This window comes from Lissotriton vulgaris, chromosome 1_1 (genome assembly GCF_964263255.1).
Source record: "Lissotriton vulgaris chromosome 1_1, aLisVul1.2, whole genome shotgun sequence".
NCBI lineage: Eukaryota > Metazoa > Chordata > Amphibia > Caudata > Salamandridae > Lissotriton > Lissotriton vulgaris.
The window spans coordinates 1,519,363,523-1,519,383,441 of NC_141685.1; the positions used below are offsets into that span (position 1 = coordinate 1,519,363,523).

Here is a 19,919-nt window from a genome sequence, read left to right on the forward strand (position 1 = left end):
ACCGGACAGCACAATCGGTGAGGAGATAAAGGCACTACTGGCGGAATACCATGACGAGGCAGACAGGGAAGTGAAACATATGGGGAATTACGCAACAGCTAGGGCGTATAAAGAGGGGGAAAGACCTAGTGCAGTACTAGCCAGGATCTTAGACGGGAAGATGGGGCAACAACACGTCTCTGAGGTAAAGTCTGGAGATGGGGAAGTGTTTACAGAGGAAGCTGACATAGCAAATATCTTCAAGGCTTACTATGCTGAACTTTACACGTCCAAAAGTGGAGACCTTGAGGATGATATTACCGATTACCTCGACCACATCAACATACCCACATTGACGAATACACATAGGGATTTCCTTCTGCTCCCCATAGCGAAGGACGAAATACTGGAGGCTTTGTCAAGTATGAGATCTGGCAGCGCACCGGGCGCAGATGGCCTCACGGCAGGGTTCTACAAGACTTTCAAGGACCAGCTGCTTCCGCACCTCTCTGCACTCTTTGATGACATCTGCGTGGAGGGCAGCATGCCACAATCCATGAGGGAGTCGCTTCTAGTCACGATACCGAAGCCAGGCAAACCCCGTGATGAGTGTAGCTCATACAGGCCCCTCTCGCTACTGAACGTTGACACTAAACTGTACGCTAAAGTGTTGGCTAATCGCCTGGTGCTGCTTGCGCCCCAGCTGGTTGCTCCTGAACAGGCGGGCTTTATTCCCAGCATGAACTTGGTATACAATGTCCGCACGGTCTTAGGCACAATACAACACGTACGACAGGATAGGAAGGTACTAGCAGTGTTCCTCGACATGGAAAAGGCCTTCGATTCAGTCGAATGGCCTTTTATGCGCTTAGTGCTTCAGTGGATGGGCCTAGGGCAGCCATTCCTTCAGATGGTAAGAGCACTATAGCCACCGCGGGCCAGGCTACGGATGGGCAACCTGGTCACTGACTCCTTCCCCATCAGTAGAGGCACCAGACAAGGGTGCCCACTGTCGCCCCTCCTGTACGCCCTGGTGGCAGAACTACTAGCATGTGCCCTTCGGGAGTACCATGGTAATGAAGGCATAGGCTTCCCCACGTATAAGATTGTGGTGTCAATGTACGCAGATGACACCCTGGTGTATGTCCGCGACCCAGACAACAATCTCACTTCGGTGCTGAGAGAGGTGGTTCGCTTCCGTGCCTTATCGGGCCTGAAGGTCAATTGGTCAAAGTCACTAACCTTCCCCCTAACCCCTATCACACAGAACGTTGAAATGGAATATACACTGCAGTGGACCATGGAAACAATCAGGTACCTGGGGGTGCACCTTCACACTGATGCAGAGGTTCTATTTAGAGCAAACTATGGCACAGCCTTTAGAAGGCTGGAGGACGATGTTGAGGCCTGGTGCAGGCTCCTGCTCTCCCTTCTGGGGTGGATATCCATAATGAAAATGGTTGTGCTGCCCAGATTATTGTTTTTGTTTATGACTATCCCGATTGTACTCCCTAAGTCCTTCTTTCAACGATTACAGCAACTCTTGATTAGGCTAGATTGGGAAGGGAGACAACCGCGGGCGAAGTGGACACTGCTCATGCTGCCCTATGCCATGGGTGGGCTTGGCGCCCCTGACCTGGAACTCTATTATAGAGTGGCCCAGGCCATGCACCTGCATACCTGGCTCCATGGGAATCGCGGAATTCCACATGTTCGTATGGAGACACTATTTGCCAAGCCTCTTTTGCTCCCATCCACGATTTTACAACCAGTGGATTGAAGGACTGGAGTACTCAACTCCATTGCTGCAACAAATCACGCTTGGCACAACCTTTTACAGATGCAGGGTGGTGCTCTGTTTTACTCCGCTATAATGCCAGTGTACTTGGCTAGATGGCTGCCTCCTATAAAAGAGAAAGTGGTGATACTTGCATTACAAAAACTGAACGTCCAAGTAGCAGGCGAACTGTTCCATAACGGAGTAGCCAAAACATGGGAGCAAGTGACGACTAATAGTGAGGCTGTACCACTTCTAACACACTTTCAGTTTCACAGGGTGCATATCACTCTGTCTGACTTGCTGGGTGAGGATATGGCGGAACCGCCTGAAGTTCCGGAACTCACGCACATTATTAAGGCTGAATCTCCCCAAAATCTGATATATACCCTATATAAATTGTCCCAAACGCATAGAGAGCACACATACACAAAAGCGCGGTTGGCATTGCAGGCTAATCTGCAGATAGTTATTGATGACGACATGTGGCGATACTGCTGCACCAACACCAGGAAGCTCTCCCTCAATGGCAGACACAGGCTGGTACACTTCAAATTTGTCAATAGGGTGTACTACATTCCAGCTAGACTGCACTGGTATGGCCTGCAGGACACCGCGGACTGCGAAAGATGCCGTGCCCCAGACACAGACTTCCTACATTTGGCATGGCTATGCCTGGGGGTATGGGACTTCTGGGACAAGGTCTTCGCTGACATTAGCAATATAGCCGAAATTGATCTCACACCTGATCCTAAGCTAGCTCTTCTAGGGTACACCAAAAACCTCCCCATGGCCGCGCGGCGCTTGGTATACATGGGACTGCTCATGGCCCGGAGGGTGGTGGCATGCTGTTGGATGAGAGGCGCTAACCCCACACCTAAACGTTGGGCGCAAGATATGTTTTATTGCTGCACACAGTCTGAGAATTACAGTGAGCTGCTGCCCCCTACTAGTAGACCAAAGAATCTTTGGGGGCTGTACCAGACATACTTGAACAATAAAAGAGACACTCACACCACCGAGGAAATCCAGGAGCACTAGGAAGCCATAGTGCGGTGCTGAACGATATTGAGATACCCAGGACTGAGACCACTTCCGCGCCATATGGCACGCCTACTTACTGTGTGAGGGGAGTGATATAACTCATTGGCGTACGCATTAAGTTATGTTTTAAGACTGCCGCCTGCCCTGCTATGGGTTGTTGGCTACTTGGCTGTGTATACATCAAGGAGGGAATAGGCACGTTGTTTTTCGCACTAAATGAACGGACAAAGTCAGATTGGTGGGAGGGGGGAATTGTTGATTGTAACGTCTTTGCAAAGGGTTAGCTCAATAAAGAAAGCAATAAAAAAAAGCATGGTTTGAGAATATTCCCTTAAAAAAAATTACTGATGTAAAGTCTGATAATCTCAACAGCCCAATAAGTCAAACTGAAATTAAAATGGCAATAGATTCAGGGAAAATAGGAAAGGCTAAAGGACCTGATGGACTCCCAGAAGAATTGTACAAAAATTTAAGAGAGGTTCTTGTTCCTGTAATGGTTAGTCTATTTTCTCATATCTTTGAAAAAGGGGGAAGATTGCCACCCTCTTGGGATGAGGCATTGGTCGCATTAATATTGAAACCATCTAAGTCGCCCCGACAATGCGATTCATATATTCCGATCTCTTTGCTGAATCTGGACTATAAAATCTTTACTCAGATTTTAGCAGAGAGATTGAATGGGGTCATAACGGATTTAATACACGAAGATCAAAAGGGATTTGTGAGAGGTAGATGCATTCAAGATTTAACATATATTTTAATTGGGGCCATAGACATGGCAACAGTATATAAAACTCTGGCTATTATTACACTTGATGCCACGAAAGCGTTCGACCGGGTTAATTGGTCCTATTTAAATATTATTTTAAATAAACATAACTTGGGTAAAAACTTCTGTAGGGCAATCTCGTCAATTTATCATACTCCAACAGCAAGAATACTAATAAATAGCAACCTCTCTTCTCCAATACTAATTCAAAGAGGGACTAGGCAGGGTTTCCCCCTTTCACCTCTGCTCTTCAACTTGTATATTGAACCGCTCGCTGAGAAGATTAGAAGGCATGACCACATACTCCCTTTTAAGTGTAAAAATTGGGGGAAAAAGTATCCTTATATGCAGATGATATCTGATCTTTACATCTGATTTAGAAAAGTCCATTCCCTGTATATATATAACTTAACTGAGCAGTTTGGGAATTTCTCGAGATACAAGATAAATCAGTCTAAAACTGAATGCATGGCGGGGAACGTATAAGCTCATCATACCAATTACTCTTTAAAAAAAAGATATGGGATATCTGGGCATCAGGATCATTCAAAATGTCAATAATTTAACTGACACAAATTTACACAGAGTGGATAAAGAATTGTCAGAATCCTTAAAAAACTGGACGTACTTACCTTTGACATTAATTGGTAGGGTTAACCTGGTCAAAATGATGCCTTTGCCAAAATTCATTTTTCTTTTTCAAAACATACCTTTAGCATTTAAAGAAACTAGATTGAAGAAAATTCAGGGAAAGATAAATTATTTTATCTGGGCTTCTAAAGGAATTAGAATCTTGTATGAAAAGCTACGACGGAGGAAGAAAAGGGAGGCTTATGTGCGCCGGATCTGATATATTATGCATGGGTATTCTTATTAAAAGCAGGGAAAATGCTTATGTGGGAATCAAACAGTTCAGACATAGGCAAAATGTTAAGGGTAATGTTGCAAGATGTAAAGGGGGGAGATCCAGCCTTTCTATATACATTTGGAGATCCACGCTTTTTTAATAAGGTCTGTTTAAAGATGTTAAAAGACTTGGCCAGTATCTGGTATAAAGTTAGGAAACTACTCAAGATAAGTTATTTCAGTGCAATGGCTCCTATATGGGATACACCAGGGTCTCCTGAATGGACTAAAGACTTATTAGTGGTACCACTTAAAGCAGCGGGGCTTAATTCATGGGCCCAACTCATTCCAGAAGGTAGTGTGTTGCCATGGGAAGCTCTTAAGGAAATGACGAATAACCAACTCTCTAAATTCAAGTATATACAAATAAAAAGCTTGTCTCAGTCAAGCAGCTTTGAAGTCGGTAACACAAATGAGATGGAGTCAACGTTAAGAAAGAATCACCGGAACAAGAAAGAAGTGGCAAATTTATATTGGCTTTTGATCGAATTGGCAGATGAAGATTTTATCCTTCCAACACAACTGTGGGGAGAATGCTTGCCGGGTTCCAGCACAGAAACGTTATGGCAAGTATCTTATGACCTACTATATTCTACTGTATATGCTGCCAATTTAAGAAGAAATCACATTTTCTGTCTTCCAGCTGGATAAAGCAGATAATGCGCACATGTTCTTAAGTTTCCCAGCATTAAATTTATTTTGGAGTTCAGTCACTAGTGGTATGACAGAAATGTTTGGTTTTTAAATAGAGGTGAGCATCTTATTGATATTGTTTGGTTTATTTCCAAACTATAAGACATTAGCATTGGATTAAAATAAGTTGTGTTGGATTAAATCTGTACCTCCTACCTTTTTAGATTGGGTAAATTCTAATAAATATGTAGTTACATTCGATACAGCTTGGATGATAAATAAGAGTGAAAAGAAGAAGCAATTTTGGTTACCATGTAAGTCCTGGTTGGATAATTTATAAATGGAGAATCATGTCCAATGATTAAGCCTCTACATGGAATACTTCACTATTTGGGTTAGCCCTGATGGTCACCCAATCAGTAGAGCGGGACAGACTGAAACCGAGTAGCTCCTTGTAAAGTGCTTCCCATTTTGACCAGAGGGTGTGCGGGGTTGCAAACCAGTCAGGGGGCCACAGTGGACATCGAATATCTCTGGCATTGTTTAATGGCATATGAGGACATAAAAAATATATATATATAAAAAGAAAAATAATTCCCTGATCACCCCCTATCTCCCGAACAGACAGCTCGGGTCGTCCTCTTCTTATCTTGTTGCAGCACTCAGGATAGAGAGAGCCAGATGTGGGGGTCGCTCGTTCTCCTATAAGTCGGCAAAACTCTGGAACACTCTTCCCCTCCATCTGCAATCAGTCCCCAACCTACTTTCAGTCAGCAGACAGCTAAAAACCCTGCTTTTTAATAAATTAGACTAACAGCCAGCTGTTCCCCCATACGCCTGTCCGTAGCGCTAGGATGCCTCAGGGTAGCTACCGCGCTTTACAAATGTTCTTTTCATTTCATTTCATTCCATTCCATTTCATTTAATTTAATTTCATTTAATTTCATTCATTTCTATCACCTTGTTCGGCTGGTGCATATCAACAAAAATGCAGACATATCCTTGGCTGTCCTTTTTTGGGGCAACAATGGTGGGAGAAACCCACGGGGCGGGGCCTTTAGATGGTTCAATGATGTCACGACTGAGTAGATTCTTGAGTTCTCTTTCCATCTCTTCTTGGGGGTGGAATGCAACTTTCCTGTGCCTCTGTGCCACTAGGTGAGCACTTTCATCGATTTTCCGAGGCCACTAAAGAGAGTTGAGAACTATGGATGATGTCTGGGTCTTTCTCAAGATGGAAGTTGATAGAGATAAGACCCACTGCAGCTGCCATGGTGAAACTGAGAATGCAGGCATGCCTTACCTTGTAGCACATTCATCAATCTGTAGATTTATAAAGTGCAGCTAATCACCCAAGAGTATATCCAGGTACTGAAAGATGTGCTGTTTCAGGTGGAATCAGTTAAACAGCCTGGACTTCAGTGCCTTCCAAGATTCTAGAAGAGAGGTGGAGGTTCAAATGTGAAGAGGGATGTTGTTCCAGGTTTTCGCCCCAGGTAGGAGAAAGAACGCCCTCCACAGTTGCTTCGGCAAATGTGGGGGTGTTAGTGAGAGGGAAGTGGAATGCAGGAGTCTGGAGGGCTGGTTGATGTATGCTGGCCCTTGGTTGTGCAGGGCCTTGTATGTGTGGACCATCAACATGAATTGGCATCTCTACTGATTGGGAAGCCAGTGGAGTTTTGTAAGGTGAGAGGCGTTGTGGGTCCATTTGGCTTGATCTAGCATCAGTCTTGCTGTGGAGTTCTGCATGGTTTGGATCCTCTTCAGGAAGTGAGGGATGATTCCTGCGTAGAGTGTGTTGCCATAGTCTAGTTGGCTTGTTACTACGGCCAGAGTGACGGTACGTCTGGTATTGATAGGGAGCTATTTGAAGATCTTTCAAAGCATGCGCTGTGTGAAAAAGCTGGAAAATTAGACTGTGTTGATCTGGGATTCCCCTGTTAGATTGCTGTTGAGGATTATGCCAAGATTGCTAGCATGGTTGGTGGATTTGTGTGAGGTTCCTACCTGTGAGGCTCTCCATGAGTCATTCCATGGGGTGGTGTTGTTTCCAAAGACCAATGTTTTGTCTGTATTGAGTTTGCGTCAGTTGTTTTTCATCCAGTTGACGACACTCGTCATTCACCTCTAGAAGTTGGCTTTTGTGCTTGTAGGGTCATCTGGGAGCAAGAGAATAAACTGGGTGTCATATGCATAGGATATGATATTTAGTCCATGGGATCTGACTATGTTGGCCAGAGGGGATCATGTAGGTGTTGAACAGTGTGAGGCTGAGGGATGGCCCTTGATGGATGCCGTCCTTGGATTCTTCCAGTGACAAAAGAGGTGATCCACTTAAGGGGGTGTCCTTGAATTCTGATGTATGTAGCCTCTTGATCAGGGTGTGGTAGGAAATGGTGTTGAAAGCTGCTGAGAGGTCAAGGTGCTGTTTTCCCTAGTCGAGGAGGGTTCTGATGTCATCTGTGGCTGCGATCAACGTGGTTTTGGTGCTGTGATTGGTGTGGAATCTGGATTGGGCAATGTCTAGAAAAAGGTCCTTCTTCAGGTGCTTCATGAGTTGCTGGTTAATGGCCATTTGCAGGGCTTTAGCATGGAAGGGGAGCAGGGAGATAGAATGGTATTTTTTGAGGTTACTGTAGTCAGGGGAAGGTTTTTGAGGGGAGGCTTGACTTTTCATTGTTTCTGTTCTTCAGAGAAGGTGGCTGAGGCGAGCGAGGCATGGAAGAGGTTAGTGAGCTCACATCTGATCCTGTTGCTTCTGAGGTTGATCATTTAGTGTTGTGTGGGCTCCTGAGTGGACTGAGTTCATGATGGTGGTGGTGTCTGCAGGGATGAGCTGGTCCCAACTGATGAGTCGGTGGTCTTGGTTGTGTTCTGTGACTGTGTGGTGGTGGAGGAAGTAGGAAAGCTTTGGCTCAAAGTTCTTGTAGATGGTGTAGATCTCGTTGTGGAAAATGTTGGGCAGGGTGTCGCAAAGTTTTTGACACTGTTGCTATGGTCTGCAGGGGTGGTTTTTTTCATCTCTCTCAGTAGCCAGTGGTAGTGGTTGAGGGCTGTCTTGAAAACGGTCATGTTTCCTTTCTGGTGCACCATTTAATTTCCAGTTGCCTGCAGTAGATTTTCATTTTCCCTAGTTATTTTGTGTACCATCTGTCAGTTTGGTGGATCTCTTGTGTCTACTGGGCTTGATGGGAGCAACGTTGTTGGGGCAGTTGGTGATCCAGAGTGTGAAGTTTTTGACAGCCTGGTCCAGGTTAGATGCAGTGTCAAGGTGGGAATTGGCTCTCTGACACTTTGCTCCAGCTGCGGTTGGGGGTGAAGGGAGGCTCGGGTGGCGACAGGGGGGCTGATGATGTTGAAGTGGATGAGGGCATGGTCAGTGCAGGTGAGTATGATGATGTGGCTGTACTTGACTGTTGCTGGATGTGAAGATGGGGTCCAGATCGTGACCTGTAATGTGTGTGGGGCTGGAGATGAGTTAGGTGAGTCCAAGGTTATTTATACTATCAAGTTGGTGGTGTTGGTGTTGTTGAGGTTGCTGAGGTGGACATTTAGGTCTCCAAGAAATATGTAGTCTTTGGAATCTATGGCAAGAGGGGAGAAGAAGTTGGGAATGGTACTGCAGAAGCCAGGGGAAGGTCCTCACGATCTTTAGGTGAGGGTGCCCCTGATGGTTGATTAGGCATCAGTTTGGACCGTAAAGTTGAGGGGTTCCATTGACAAAGTGACATTGTCTGTAGTGGTGCAGTGGATATTTTCTTTGTTTATGATGGCGATGCCTCTTCTGTGTTTGTTGGTGCAGTCCTGGTGCGCAATTATGTATCTGTTGGGAGTTGCCGAGGTTACATCAGGAGCAGATGTTGGGGTGAGCCATGTCTCTGTGACGGAGATGACATCGGGGTGAGGGTGGTGATGAGGTCCCAGATTTTGGTGGTGTGTTTGCAGAGGGAACGTGTGTTGAGTCAAGTCAAGTCAAGTCAAATGGATTTATATAGCGCGCTACATACCCAGAGGGTCTCAAGGCGCTTGAGGAAGGGTGGGGGGAATTACTTGTCAAATATCCAAGTTTTCAGTTGCTTTCTGAATGCTAGATGGTTCTGAGTGAGACGAAGGTGAGTGGGGAGTGAGTTCCAGGTTTTAGCAGCCAGGTAGGAGAAGGATCTACCTCCCATGGTGGTTTTATTGATGCGAGGAACGGTAGCAAGGGCTTGGTTGGAGGAACGTAGCTGGCGGGGGGGGGGGTGTAGAAGGAAAGTCGAGTGTTGAGGCAATCGGGTCCGAGTTCGTAAAGTGATTTGTGTGCGTGGGTTAGGAGGCAGAAAGTAATCCTCTTATTGACGGGGAGCCAGTGGAGTTTTTTCAGGTGACTGGAGATGTGGTCTTTACGTGGGATGTCAAGTATGAGTCGGGCTGATGCGTTCTGGATGCGTTGGAGTTTTTTCTGGAGTTTTGCGGTGGTGCCGGCGTATAGGGTGTTTCCATAGTCCAGGCGGCTTGTAACCAGTGCATGGGTGACCGTTTTTCTGGTTTCGGTGGGGATCCAGCGAAATGTTTTTTTGAGCATGCGAAGAATGTTGAAGCAAGATGATGAGACGGCGCTGACCTGTCTGGACATCGAGAGTGAGGAGTCTAAAATGACGCCTAAGTTCCGTGCGTGATCCGTTGGAATGGGTGCTTTTCCGAGAGCCTCTGGCCACCAGGAGTCATCCCAGGCGGAGGGGGAGGTTCCTAAGATAAGGACTTCTGTTTTATCTGAGTTAAGTTTTAGACGGCTATGCTTCATCCATTCGGCTACTTCTTTCATTCCTGCATGAAGGTTGGTTTTGGCGGTATTAGGGTCTTTGGTGAGTGAGAGGATCAGTTGGGTGTCATCTGCGTAGGAGATGATGTTGAGGTTGTGTTGGCGTGCGATGGCCGCGAGAGGGCTCATGTATACGTTGAAGAGGGTGGGGCTGAGTGAGGATCCTTGCGGTACGCCGCAGATGACTTCAGTGGCCTCTGACTTGAATGGTGGGAGGCGGACTCTCTGGGTTCTTCCGGTGAGGAACGAAGTGATCCATTCCAGTGCTTTTCCTTGGATTCCGATGTTTCTGAGGCGCTGTAGAAGGATGCTATGGCAGACTGTGTCGAAGGCTGCGGAGAGGTCGAGGAGGATGAGGGCGACTGTGTCTCCATTGTCCAGTAGAGTTCGAATGTCGTCAGTTGCGGCGATGAGGGCGGTCTCCGTGCTGTGTTTGGCTCGGAAGCCGGACTTTGAAGGGTCGAGGGATTTGTTGGTTTCGAGGAAGGCGGCGAGCTGGTTGTTGACGGCTTTCTCGATGACTTTGGCCGGGAATGGTAGGAGTGAGATGGGTCGGTAGTTTTTGAGTTCGGTGGGGTCAGCTTTGGGTTTTTTCAGAAGGGCGCTGAGTTCTGCGTGTTTCCAGCTTTCCGGGAAGGTGGCGGAGTTGAGGGAGCAGTTGATGACGGCTCGGAGGTGTGGTGCTATGATGGAATTTGCTTTGTTGAAGATGTGGTGAGGGCATGGATCTGTGGGGGATCCTGAGTGGATGGAGTTCATCAGGCGGATGGTGTCCTCAGTGGAGATTGGGTTCCAGTCATTAAGGATGTTCAAGGGGGGTGAAGGTACGGCGGAGGGTTGAGAGGGTTGGTCTCCGGGTTGGTTGTCGAAGCTGTTGTGGATGTCTGCGATTTTGTTGTGGAAGAACGAAGCTAGGGAGTCGCAGAGAGCTTGAGAGGGGGTGATGTCGTTGGTGTTGGCGGAGGGGTTGGTAAATTCTTTGACGATGTTGAATAATTCCTTGCTGTTGTGGGCGTTGTTATCTAGTCGGTCTTTGAATGCGGCTTTCTTGGCAGTCCGGATCAGTTGGTGGTGTATGCGTGTGGCGTTTTTGAAGGTGTCCCTGGTGATGGTGTTTGGGTCTTTTTTCCAGGCATTCTCGAGGGAGCGACAGAGTTTCTTAGATTTCTTAAGATCATCGTTGAACCAGGAGGCGTTTTTGCTGCCTATTTTGGTTTGACGTTTTTTCAATGGTGCTAGGATGTCGGCGCTGTTGGATAGCCAATGGGTGAAGTTAATGGCTGCTTGGTCGGGGTTTGAGGTGTGGACAAGGGGGTTTTGAAGCAGCGATGAGGAGATCTGGTCGATGGTGATTTTGTTCCAGTTTCTTCGTAGAGTAGGTTGAGGGAGGTTGTGAGTTGTGGTCTTATTGTAGGTAAAGTGAACGCAGCTGTGGTCCGTCCAGTGTAGAGTTGTGGTGTGACTGAAGGAGATATGTTTGCTGGAGGAAAAGATGGGGTCGAGTGTGTGACCTGCGATGTGGGTGGGGGTATTAACAATTTGTTTGAGCCCGAGGTTGGCGAGATTGTCCAGGAGGGTGGTGGTGTTGCAGTCGAAGCTCTTTTCCAGGTGAAAGTTGAGGTCTCCAAGTAGAATGTATTCCTCGGAGGGGAGAGCGTGTGGGGTGATAAAGTCGGTGATGTCATCACTGAAGTGTGCGCGGGATCCTGGAGGTCGGTAGAGGAGGGTGCCTCTGAGTGTGGTCTTGGGATCGGTGTGGATCTGGAAGTGAAGGTGTTCGGCGCTGGCAAGGTTGACGTCTGAGCTGGTAGAGATGCGGATGGAGTTCTTATGAACGATGGCGATGCCTCCTCCAGTTTGGTCGGTGCGGTCCTCACGGATGATCTTGTATCCTTCCGGGATGGCAATGGTGATGTCTGGGGCTGAGGAGGCGTTCATCCATGTTTCTGTTAGGAAGGCGACGTCCGGGGAGATGGTGTCTAGTAGATTCCAGAGGTCAATGGCGTGTCTGTGGACCGATCGGGTGTTGAGCAGGATGCATTTAAGGTGGTTAATGTCGGAGCTCTGTTTGGTGTTCGTGGATGAGGAGTTGGTCTTGGTGCCGTCGAACTTGCAGGAATTGCAAGAGAAGGGTCCATGGGTGTGTCCAGGGGCGGCTTGGGCGCAGTTGGAGAGTCGGCGGGTTTAAGGGCTAGGAGGGTGGAGGCAGCGTAAGTAATGCGGGTGGGGTGGGTGGGACGGGGACCAGGGGGTCTGGCGCTGGGCGCGGGCCAGGCGCGTACGGGCGTAGACGGGCTTACCTTTGGCGCACCTTCGGCGCGAATTGGGCACTGTCGCTGCGCGTGAACGCTGCGCGCAAAATCTGCTGTCATATGTGGATGGTGGAAGGGGAGGGGCGAGGGAGTGTCAGCTGGGAAGGCGGGAGCGGGGTGGAGACTGGGGCGTGGCGCCACAAACAACAACAATGTTAACACCAAAATGGCCGGCAGCGCGGAACGGAGCAGGCAGTCACAGAGATACTCAAAGTGCAGGGAAAACTAGACAAAAATGCGGTCAGGGCAACACAGGGACAGCACAGTGCTACAAGCAGTAAATGAGCAGGCGAGGTGGTTAGCGCTATCAGGTTACAGTACTATAACAGCAAAACGATCCTGCTATGTTATACAAATAATTAAATAATAGCGATGTAGATGATTGCAGCGGTCTTGAAATGCGCGTTCTGAAATAAATATCAATGAGCACAATCAGCAGATGAGAGCAACGATACCAGGCTGTGAGGGGAGGCAGGTCGGGGAGCAGCGAGGAGGAGCGGCCGCGTCTGTGGAAGAAGGCAGTTGAGTTGTTCCGAAGCAGGTGCGTTGCGTTGGTTTGTAGACATGGTGGTGGTTATCGTGAGGGTGGATGCTCCGGCGCTAAAGGAGATGGGGCATTGAAGACAGGCAAAGGCTCCTACCGTAGATTGGGGAGATGTACGGCAGCAGTTGATGTTGCGGTATCTGGAGTCCAGAGCTAGAAGTTTGGTGGTGGTGTAGCTGCCAAGAGTTGGGGAGCCAGGGTTCCTTGCGCTGGGTGTGTTCCAGGTGCAGATGCGATTGCCTTATGCATGCCAGCTGCATGCAAGCTCTTTGCATCCGTTACGCGGCTGCTTCCATTAAGTAGGACCTGGGAGAAGAACTGGGTGACAGAGGGCGGGGCTGGTGGGAGGTGAAAACGGCAGAAGCGTGAAAATGAGCAGGAGGGCAAAAGAGTGGGGAACAAGCGAAAGGGCAAGGAGAGAAAACTGATCATGGGGCAAGGAGAAGCAAGGAGCAGGAATCAAAGCTAAAAAAATTATCAGGGAGCAGCACAGGGGCAAAGTGAAGCGAGGCTCATAGCCCAAAAAAACGAAGCAGGTAAAAATGAGCGCAAGGCAAGAAGACCTACTGTACGTATCCGAAAGCGGGGGGAGTTAGGGTTGGGTCCTGCTCCTAGATGGGAGCTGTGATGGAGTTCATGCCATATGATGTGATGAGGTTCAATTGATGAAGCCCAAGCTGTGAAGAGTTTTCGATGCAGCCCAGGTGTAGACTATGAGGGTTTTGGGACTGGGTCAAATATGATGAAATGGTTCAAAGACATCACGTTGATTGATAGTCCACTTTCAATTATAAGGGCTATGGACTAACCTTTCAGGTCCACGTGAACAACTTGGTAATTGCCATGGGCCTTTGGAAGGCGTAAATGATAGATGATCTCAGTTTCTGAATGTACCTGCATGAGTCCTAAACTGGTGGCAGTATGCAGACAGAGGACCCTGGGAACAGAAGCTCGGCAGTCCGGGATGTAGAAATGGACCGCAGTGCTTCGCTCCATGTATGTGAGAGATGCTGTGAACTTCCCTAAGCAGCATATTGGTGTGTATTCCTCCAAGATCAATTCTTCTTCAAGCCTCAACCAAGTGTATGCAACTCTGAAGGGTGACTAGGTCTTGCCTACTGATAGCATTGACAAAGGCACCACTGATGATGAAATTCATGGGGCACCTGTTCAGTGAGAGGGTGACAGTGGGTTGCTGGCTGATGGATCTGCACTCCAACATCCTCATGAGGTATCCATTTTCTTTGCTATCACTGGATGGTGATATGGTGGATTGAGAGGATGGTGAGGTAAGCGTCTGGCTTCTGATTGTTGTGATAACAGTCTGCAAGTGATGGGGGGACCTGTTGCTTGATTTGGGACGGTGTTGCTTATCACTATTTGGTTTGTCTTTGTGTCTGCTGCAATCAGAGCGTTGGTGCTTCATTTGGGCACAGCAGACAGATTTTAAGTGTTTTTTTCCCACAACTCTTGTACGCTTGACAGTGGGCTGGGCACTTTTCATCATAAAGTGTCAGTCAACCGACAAATGTAGCCTGATCTTGGGATATCTGGAAGCCGTGGTCTGGGTTTGTCTTTGAAGATCCGGTGACTGTTGCCTATAGCCAGCACTGGCTCTGTGGTGGTCGTAATTGATTCCATATCAGCCGCTTGGTTGTCAACACATCCTTTCGTCTTCCAAATGCTTCAGATTGACAGCCGTCAATGATCTTGAGGAGCATGGGTTCCTCGATGGAAAATTCTGAGAAAAGACATTATTTCATCAAGGTTTCTAGGCACTCTACAAAGTTGTCCATTGACTTTCCTGGTTGCTGACAAGCTATTCCGAATGTGTCCCGTTCATAGTCCACATTGGTGGCAGAATCTAATTTTTGGGCAAGATTGTCTTTTATCTTTTGATGATGTGTTGGATTCTCCTTTGGGGATTTTCCTGAGCGCCTCTTTGATGCCATCTCCTGCAAGGTTATTGAGGTAGAGAATCACTTTGGTGCCATCAGGTTCGTCTAAGGCTTCAATTAAATTGTCACTTTTTTCATACTATCAGCCCACCACACCCCAATAATGTGCTCCATGGACGTGTCGAAGGGAGGCAGTTTTTCAGTGGGTATAGTACCATATGACAATGCACTCACCTTGAGTTTACAGCATAGAGGAAGTGGCTAAAACAGTGAATGTGCATGCTCCAGTAGCAGCAGTTAGCAGTGGATTGCTGGTGCAAAGCAGTTATCAGTAAAAGGTGTCAGAGTTCAGGATGGCTTCCAAGCAGAGACAGGCTTAATGTAAGAGCAGATTGATGGGCTTTCACAATCCAAGATGGCCATTCGCAAAGGAAAGGACCCAGGTACCTGATAGGCCTCCCCAATCCTAGATGATCACCAACCAAGGAACAGAGCCTTGAGTGCTTGGGGCAGCCAAGGTAAGGCTCTGTGCTGAGCAGAGTGAGCATTTTTAGTTACTGTGTGCGGCTAAGGCTTGGCAAGGGCCCTGGCAGTTGTGAGGATGCTACGTGGGAAGCAGGATGCGACTGCAGGTGCAGGTATTCACTGTGGGAGCTTGCCAGCATTGGAGCGGAAGGCACTTGCTCACCAGAGTCAGCCAATTGTGCTCACTGGACAACTGTTGGGTTGGGCATGGCGCCGCATGGGTGGGCACTCACCTACTCATCCCCAGTTGTGTCTGGCTAGAGAAATGACATATGTCATGAGGAGCTGATTTTACTGAACTTTCTCCTTGTACCGAACTCCTCCCATTTCTCCTCCTGCTTCCAGCCGGCTGTGACCTCACAGCCTTGGTTGGAGGCACCATCAGGGTACTAGAGAACCACACTTTACAAGTCCCCACATCACCATCCCTGCACCCTGTTTATAGTGAGAAGAAAAATCTCCAGCCCTGCCGGAGAAAGGGAAACCAGTCTGAGGACAGGCACCATACGAGACAGTAAGTGCTATTGGTACCAATCCCCTTCATATCCTACGCCTGAGTTGGCCACATTAAGGGATGGTGGTAAAATTCCCTTTTTCATAGAAATATTTTAAATGTTGTGCCTATCTGGAGGATGCAGGGCCTCCCGAGAATTGCAATGAGGAAGATGAGGAGGTCATTTTTGTTCCACTGAATTATGTATACTGATATTCTAAATTGACTGTATGTTATGGTTTACTTATTTCACCTGCTATTGCTAGTAAATAAGTGAAGAAGCTGTTACACAATCATATAGATCAGCAAATAAAGAACCCATGCAGGCAGTGCAAGGACCATCAACAAGATCAGTGTCAGCTTTATGGACAGAAGAGCCTCTTTGTCAGAAATATGCAGGGCGGCCACGTGGGCAATGCCCTATTTCTTTGTTTTTTAAATATTGTAGGTTGTATCTATTTCAGTCTAAATGAAAATAATTTTGGTTCAGTTGTAGTAAATACAGCACAGAAGTAATTGTATGTAAAATGTAACTTGTAACTTCTGTAAGCATCTTACTTGGTATCCCCGCAATTTTCTTCTTCAAATATCCTCAAATATGTCAGGACTGGGACAAGGAGGATGGATGATGGGTAATGAAATAATACTTACCTGTGTTCTCAATTACCCTGAATGATAGTCGTCCTTATCGCAGTATAATTTCTCTACTGCCCTTTCTAATTTTTGTACCTCCTTTGCGCTTATTTTTACTTGATTCAAATAGAAGTTGGGAAAGGGGGTGGGAGGATGGGGGGAGTATGGCTACTGTGATGTGCAATAATACAAAGGTGACTGGCATCCTTTTTTTATCTTTAACTTGTATAAAACCCTGTCGGAGGTGGAGCTCGTCCAATATGTTAGGACAGGGATGAGGAGGACTGTGATTCAGAATAATAGAGTTTACCTGAAAGTAGTTATTTCATCAGATTTTCTCACCTCGTATGGATTTTATTTCTCATCATGAATAGACTTTACTCGAATCATCACTTCTTGTGGCAGCATTATTTTGTGCATCAGGGCTTTAAGCAGGCTAACTTTGGATTATTTTCTGAAAGCTGCCCTCCGTAATTTTTTTATTACTACCTAGAGTTCCAATACATAATCTTGATCTAGTACTCAGTAATATGTACCGTAGAAAAATGTATAAGTATTTTAAATGTTACATGGTACCCTGTAGGAGGAACAGTGCAAGGCCAGCCTGTATAGCTGACCATGCTAACACTCTTTCAATATTGTGCACTTCTCTTTTAGACATAGTGTGCATGGACAAAGTGGAAGACATTCTCCGCCTGCTACAGTCAGACCCATGTGGACGAAGGGACCATAAGTGGATTGTGCAAAAATATATTGAGAGACCATTGCTGATTTACAATACAAAGTTTGACATTAGGCAGTGGTTTCTCGTCACTGATTGGAACCCTTTGACGGTCTGGTTCTATAATGACTGCTACTTGAGGTTCTCAACTCAGCATTACACCTTAGACAACTTAGAGAGGTAAGGAATGATAGTTATTGAATGAAAGTGTTTGATAAAAATAGAACTCAATGTTTTCCTTTTGCTAAGATACACATTTCATGATAGTCATATTTTCTCATATACATTTAATTTGTCACGCAGCTGCGTCCACCTGTGTAATAACTCCATCCAAAAGCATTATAAGAACTGCTCAGAGAGAGATCCTCTTTTGCCAAGGTACAACATGTGGGGAAGTTCGAAGTTCAAGGAATATTTACACGGCAGAGGATTTGGTGGCATGTGGGACAGTGTTATCTACCCATCCATGAAAAATGCCATCACGTATACTATGAGGATGGCGCAAGATACTGTTGAACAACGGAAGAATAACTTTGAGCTGTACGGAGCAGATTTCATCCTTGGAGAAGACTTCAAGCCCTGGCTCATAGAAATCAACTCTAGCCCAACCTTGTTCCCTTCTACTCCAATTACAGCACACCTGTGTGCTCAAGTGCAGGAGGATCTCATCAAGGTTGTCATTGACAGGCAGACTGACAAGGGCTGCAGTATTGGGAAATTTGAACTTCTCTGGAAACAGGTTAGTGTGTGTTCGTATTGTCTCTGAGATGCTTATCTGACCCCTGGAAATGTATTTGTGAAGTTGTGTAAGTCACATCATTACGTATGTCTATTGTTAAATTACTCATGTAAGGGAGCATAAGACTATTGGTACAGACTAATGTATTATATATGCATCCGAGACTTGTCTAGACCAATGTCTTTTAACATTGATCCACAAGGGGAGGATCCAGGAACCATTTTCTGAATTACAGTGAGGACAAAATGGCTCAGTCAGGTAACACTCGCCACTGACATTTGCTGTGATCTGCTTCGCAAGAGTTGGAAATTTGGCAAGGCTAATTCAGCTTACCATTCTTGGGAGGCCAATATATTGAATACCAATAAGTTTGGTAATATTAACACCTTCAGTGCTTAGAAGCAGCACTATGCAAAATCAAGTTATTATTATCACTGTGAAACTGGGTTTCGCTTAGATTAATTATATTTAAATGTATCTCCTGTGGACATGAGTGAAGAGCTCCTGTGGGCCAATAGTGGACACTCCTGCACTATATACGGGAAGCCCGATTGGTGGGCTATCATACTTGATTTGATCACAATGAAATGGTAACACACATGTATAAGGTGGAAGCTCTAATTTTTAATTTAGGCTTGAAGTTCAAAAACAAAATGAGAAAATTAATACTGTAGATGCTTGTAGAGAGAAAGGTCTGATTCGCAGCTAGAATACAAAGGGACACAGGTATCAACCAATTTTGCATCCGCAAACGGGCCAATTCGCAGAATTGGCCCATTTGCAAATGCAAACAAGCATTGGCCAAGCCGATAGGTCTCGCCTTTGGGACCTTATAAGTATTTAGTTATGCAGCACAGGTGATGTTCTGTCATATTGGACTCTTACTCATATGTTCAATCCTGACCTCACTCAACCCCACTAACTGATCATGCATGGTCAAATGTTATATGCAAATCGCCTAAGGCCTCCACCCTTTCCACTTGCTTATTATCCCCACTTTTACCAAGAGCTAAAACAAAGATTGACATTTCCTGGGAGAGGGATCTATATACAGATTGGCCCATATCTATCTGGGATAAAATCTGGTAAAAAATTAGAAAATCTCCCAGAGCAGCTAGCGGCACTTAAACTCTCTTCTTTATTTATAATAGACAGCTTCCCTACATAAAATGCATTCTGTCACTCCAAACACCTGTTGGTTTTGTTCATCTCCGCAGGCGGATTGCCACCATTTACTTTTTTCATGTCCTCATGTTATGCAATTTTGGGATTCAGTTTGGACCCAAATTAATGCTATTTTTAAGACTAACACCCCCCTTACATTTGTTAAGATTTTTCTAGGCAGTTTCTCACCAAGCTGGAACAAACCAAAAGCTCCATCACAAATTATTGACCTGTTAGTAGCCGCTGCCCTTCAGCAGATTACAAAAAACTGGAAAGATGCCTCTAAACTCTCATATTTGTCTTGGTGGTATTCCGTTTTCCATAATTACAGACTTGACACAATTTTTGTATTTTCCATATTTCTGAAGCACAAGAGATTTCTTTTATGGTCTCCTGTTACAGAATTTTTGGACAACAGTGGTAAAAGATCCTTTGCTCCAGTACCATATATTCAAGAAGTTGCTCAACCCCTTGATTTCTTGGTATAATGTAACGTTGTCTTAATTGTAAAATTAGTATGCTCCGTACCTGTTTTTCTTTCCTTTTAGCTTTTACCCAAGCCTAGAACCTTCTCCTCTTATATGAATATCTGCTTATCTGCCATTAATAACTAGTGGTGGGCGGAATTTGCGTAGTCGCGCTACGCAAAGCTCTGTGAAACGGTGAAAAACCCCCGTGAGCACGCAAAAGTTCTGTGAAATTGCTTGTTCCGCCCGTTCGCGATGCTTTTTTCCTGTTTGTGAACACTGTTTGCGTGCTCGGGAGAAATATCTTGCAAACACGCATTTTGAAAGCGCGAACAAGCTGAACCCGAAATTACCTAAATTCCGCGAGAGGGACGAAATTTACCGTCCAGGCCTATTATTAATATGCTATGTAATGTTTATTTTTGATGCTTTGTTAATTGATATTTTGTTCTATCTTTTTTTGACAGACTTTTAATAAACTTACCCTTTGAAACTTAAAGAAAAAAACTTTAAT

General features: G+C 46.0%; 1 protein-coding gene across 1 annotated transcript in view; it reads left to right on the forward strand.

Moving 5' to 3' along the window:
- The window catches only part of TTLL8 (tubulin tyrosine ligase like 8), a 759,264-nt gene that overhangs the window by 604,902 nt on the left and 134,443 nt on the right, over positions 1–19,919 (forward strand). Inside the window, exons 15-16 of the mRNA XM_086930808.1 lie at positions 16,972–17,215; positions 17,339–17,774. Of these exons, the coding sequence (XP_086786934.1) occupies positions 16,972–17,215; positions 17,339–17,774 (680 nt within the window). The remainder of the gene's footprint in view (positions 1–16,971; positions 17,216–17,338; positions 17,775–19,919) is intronic.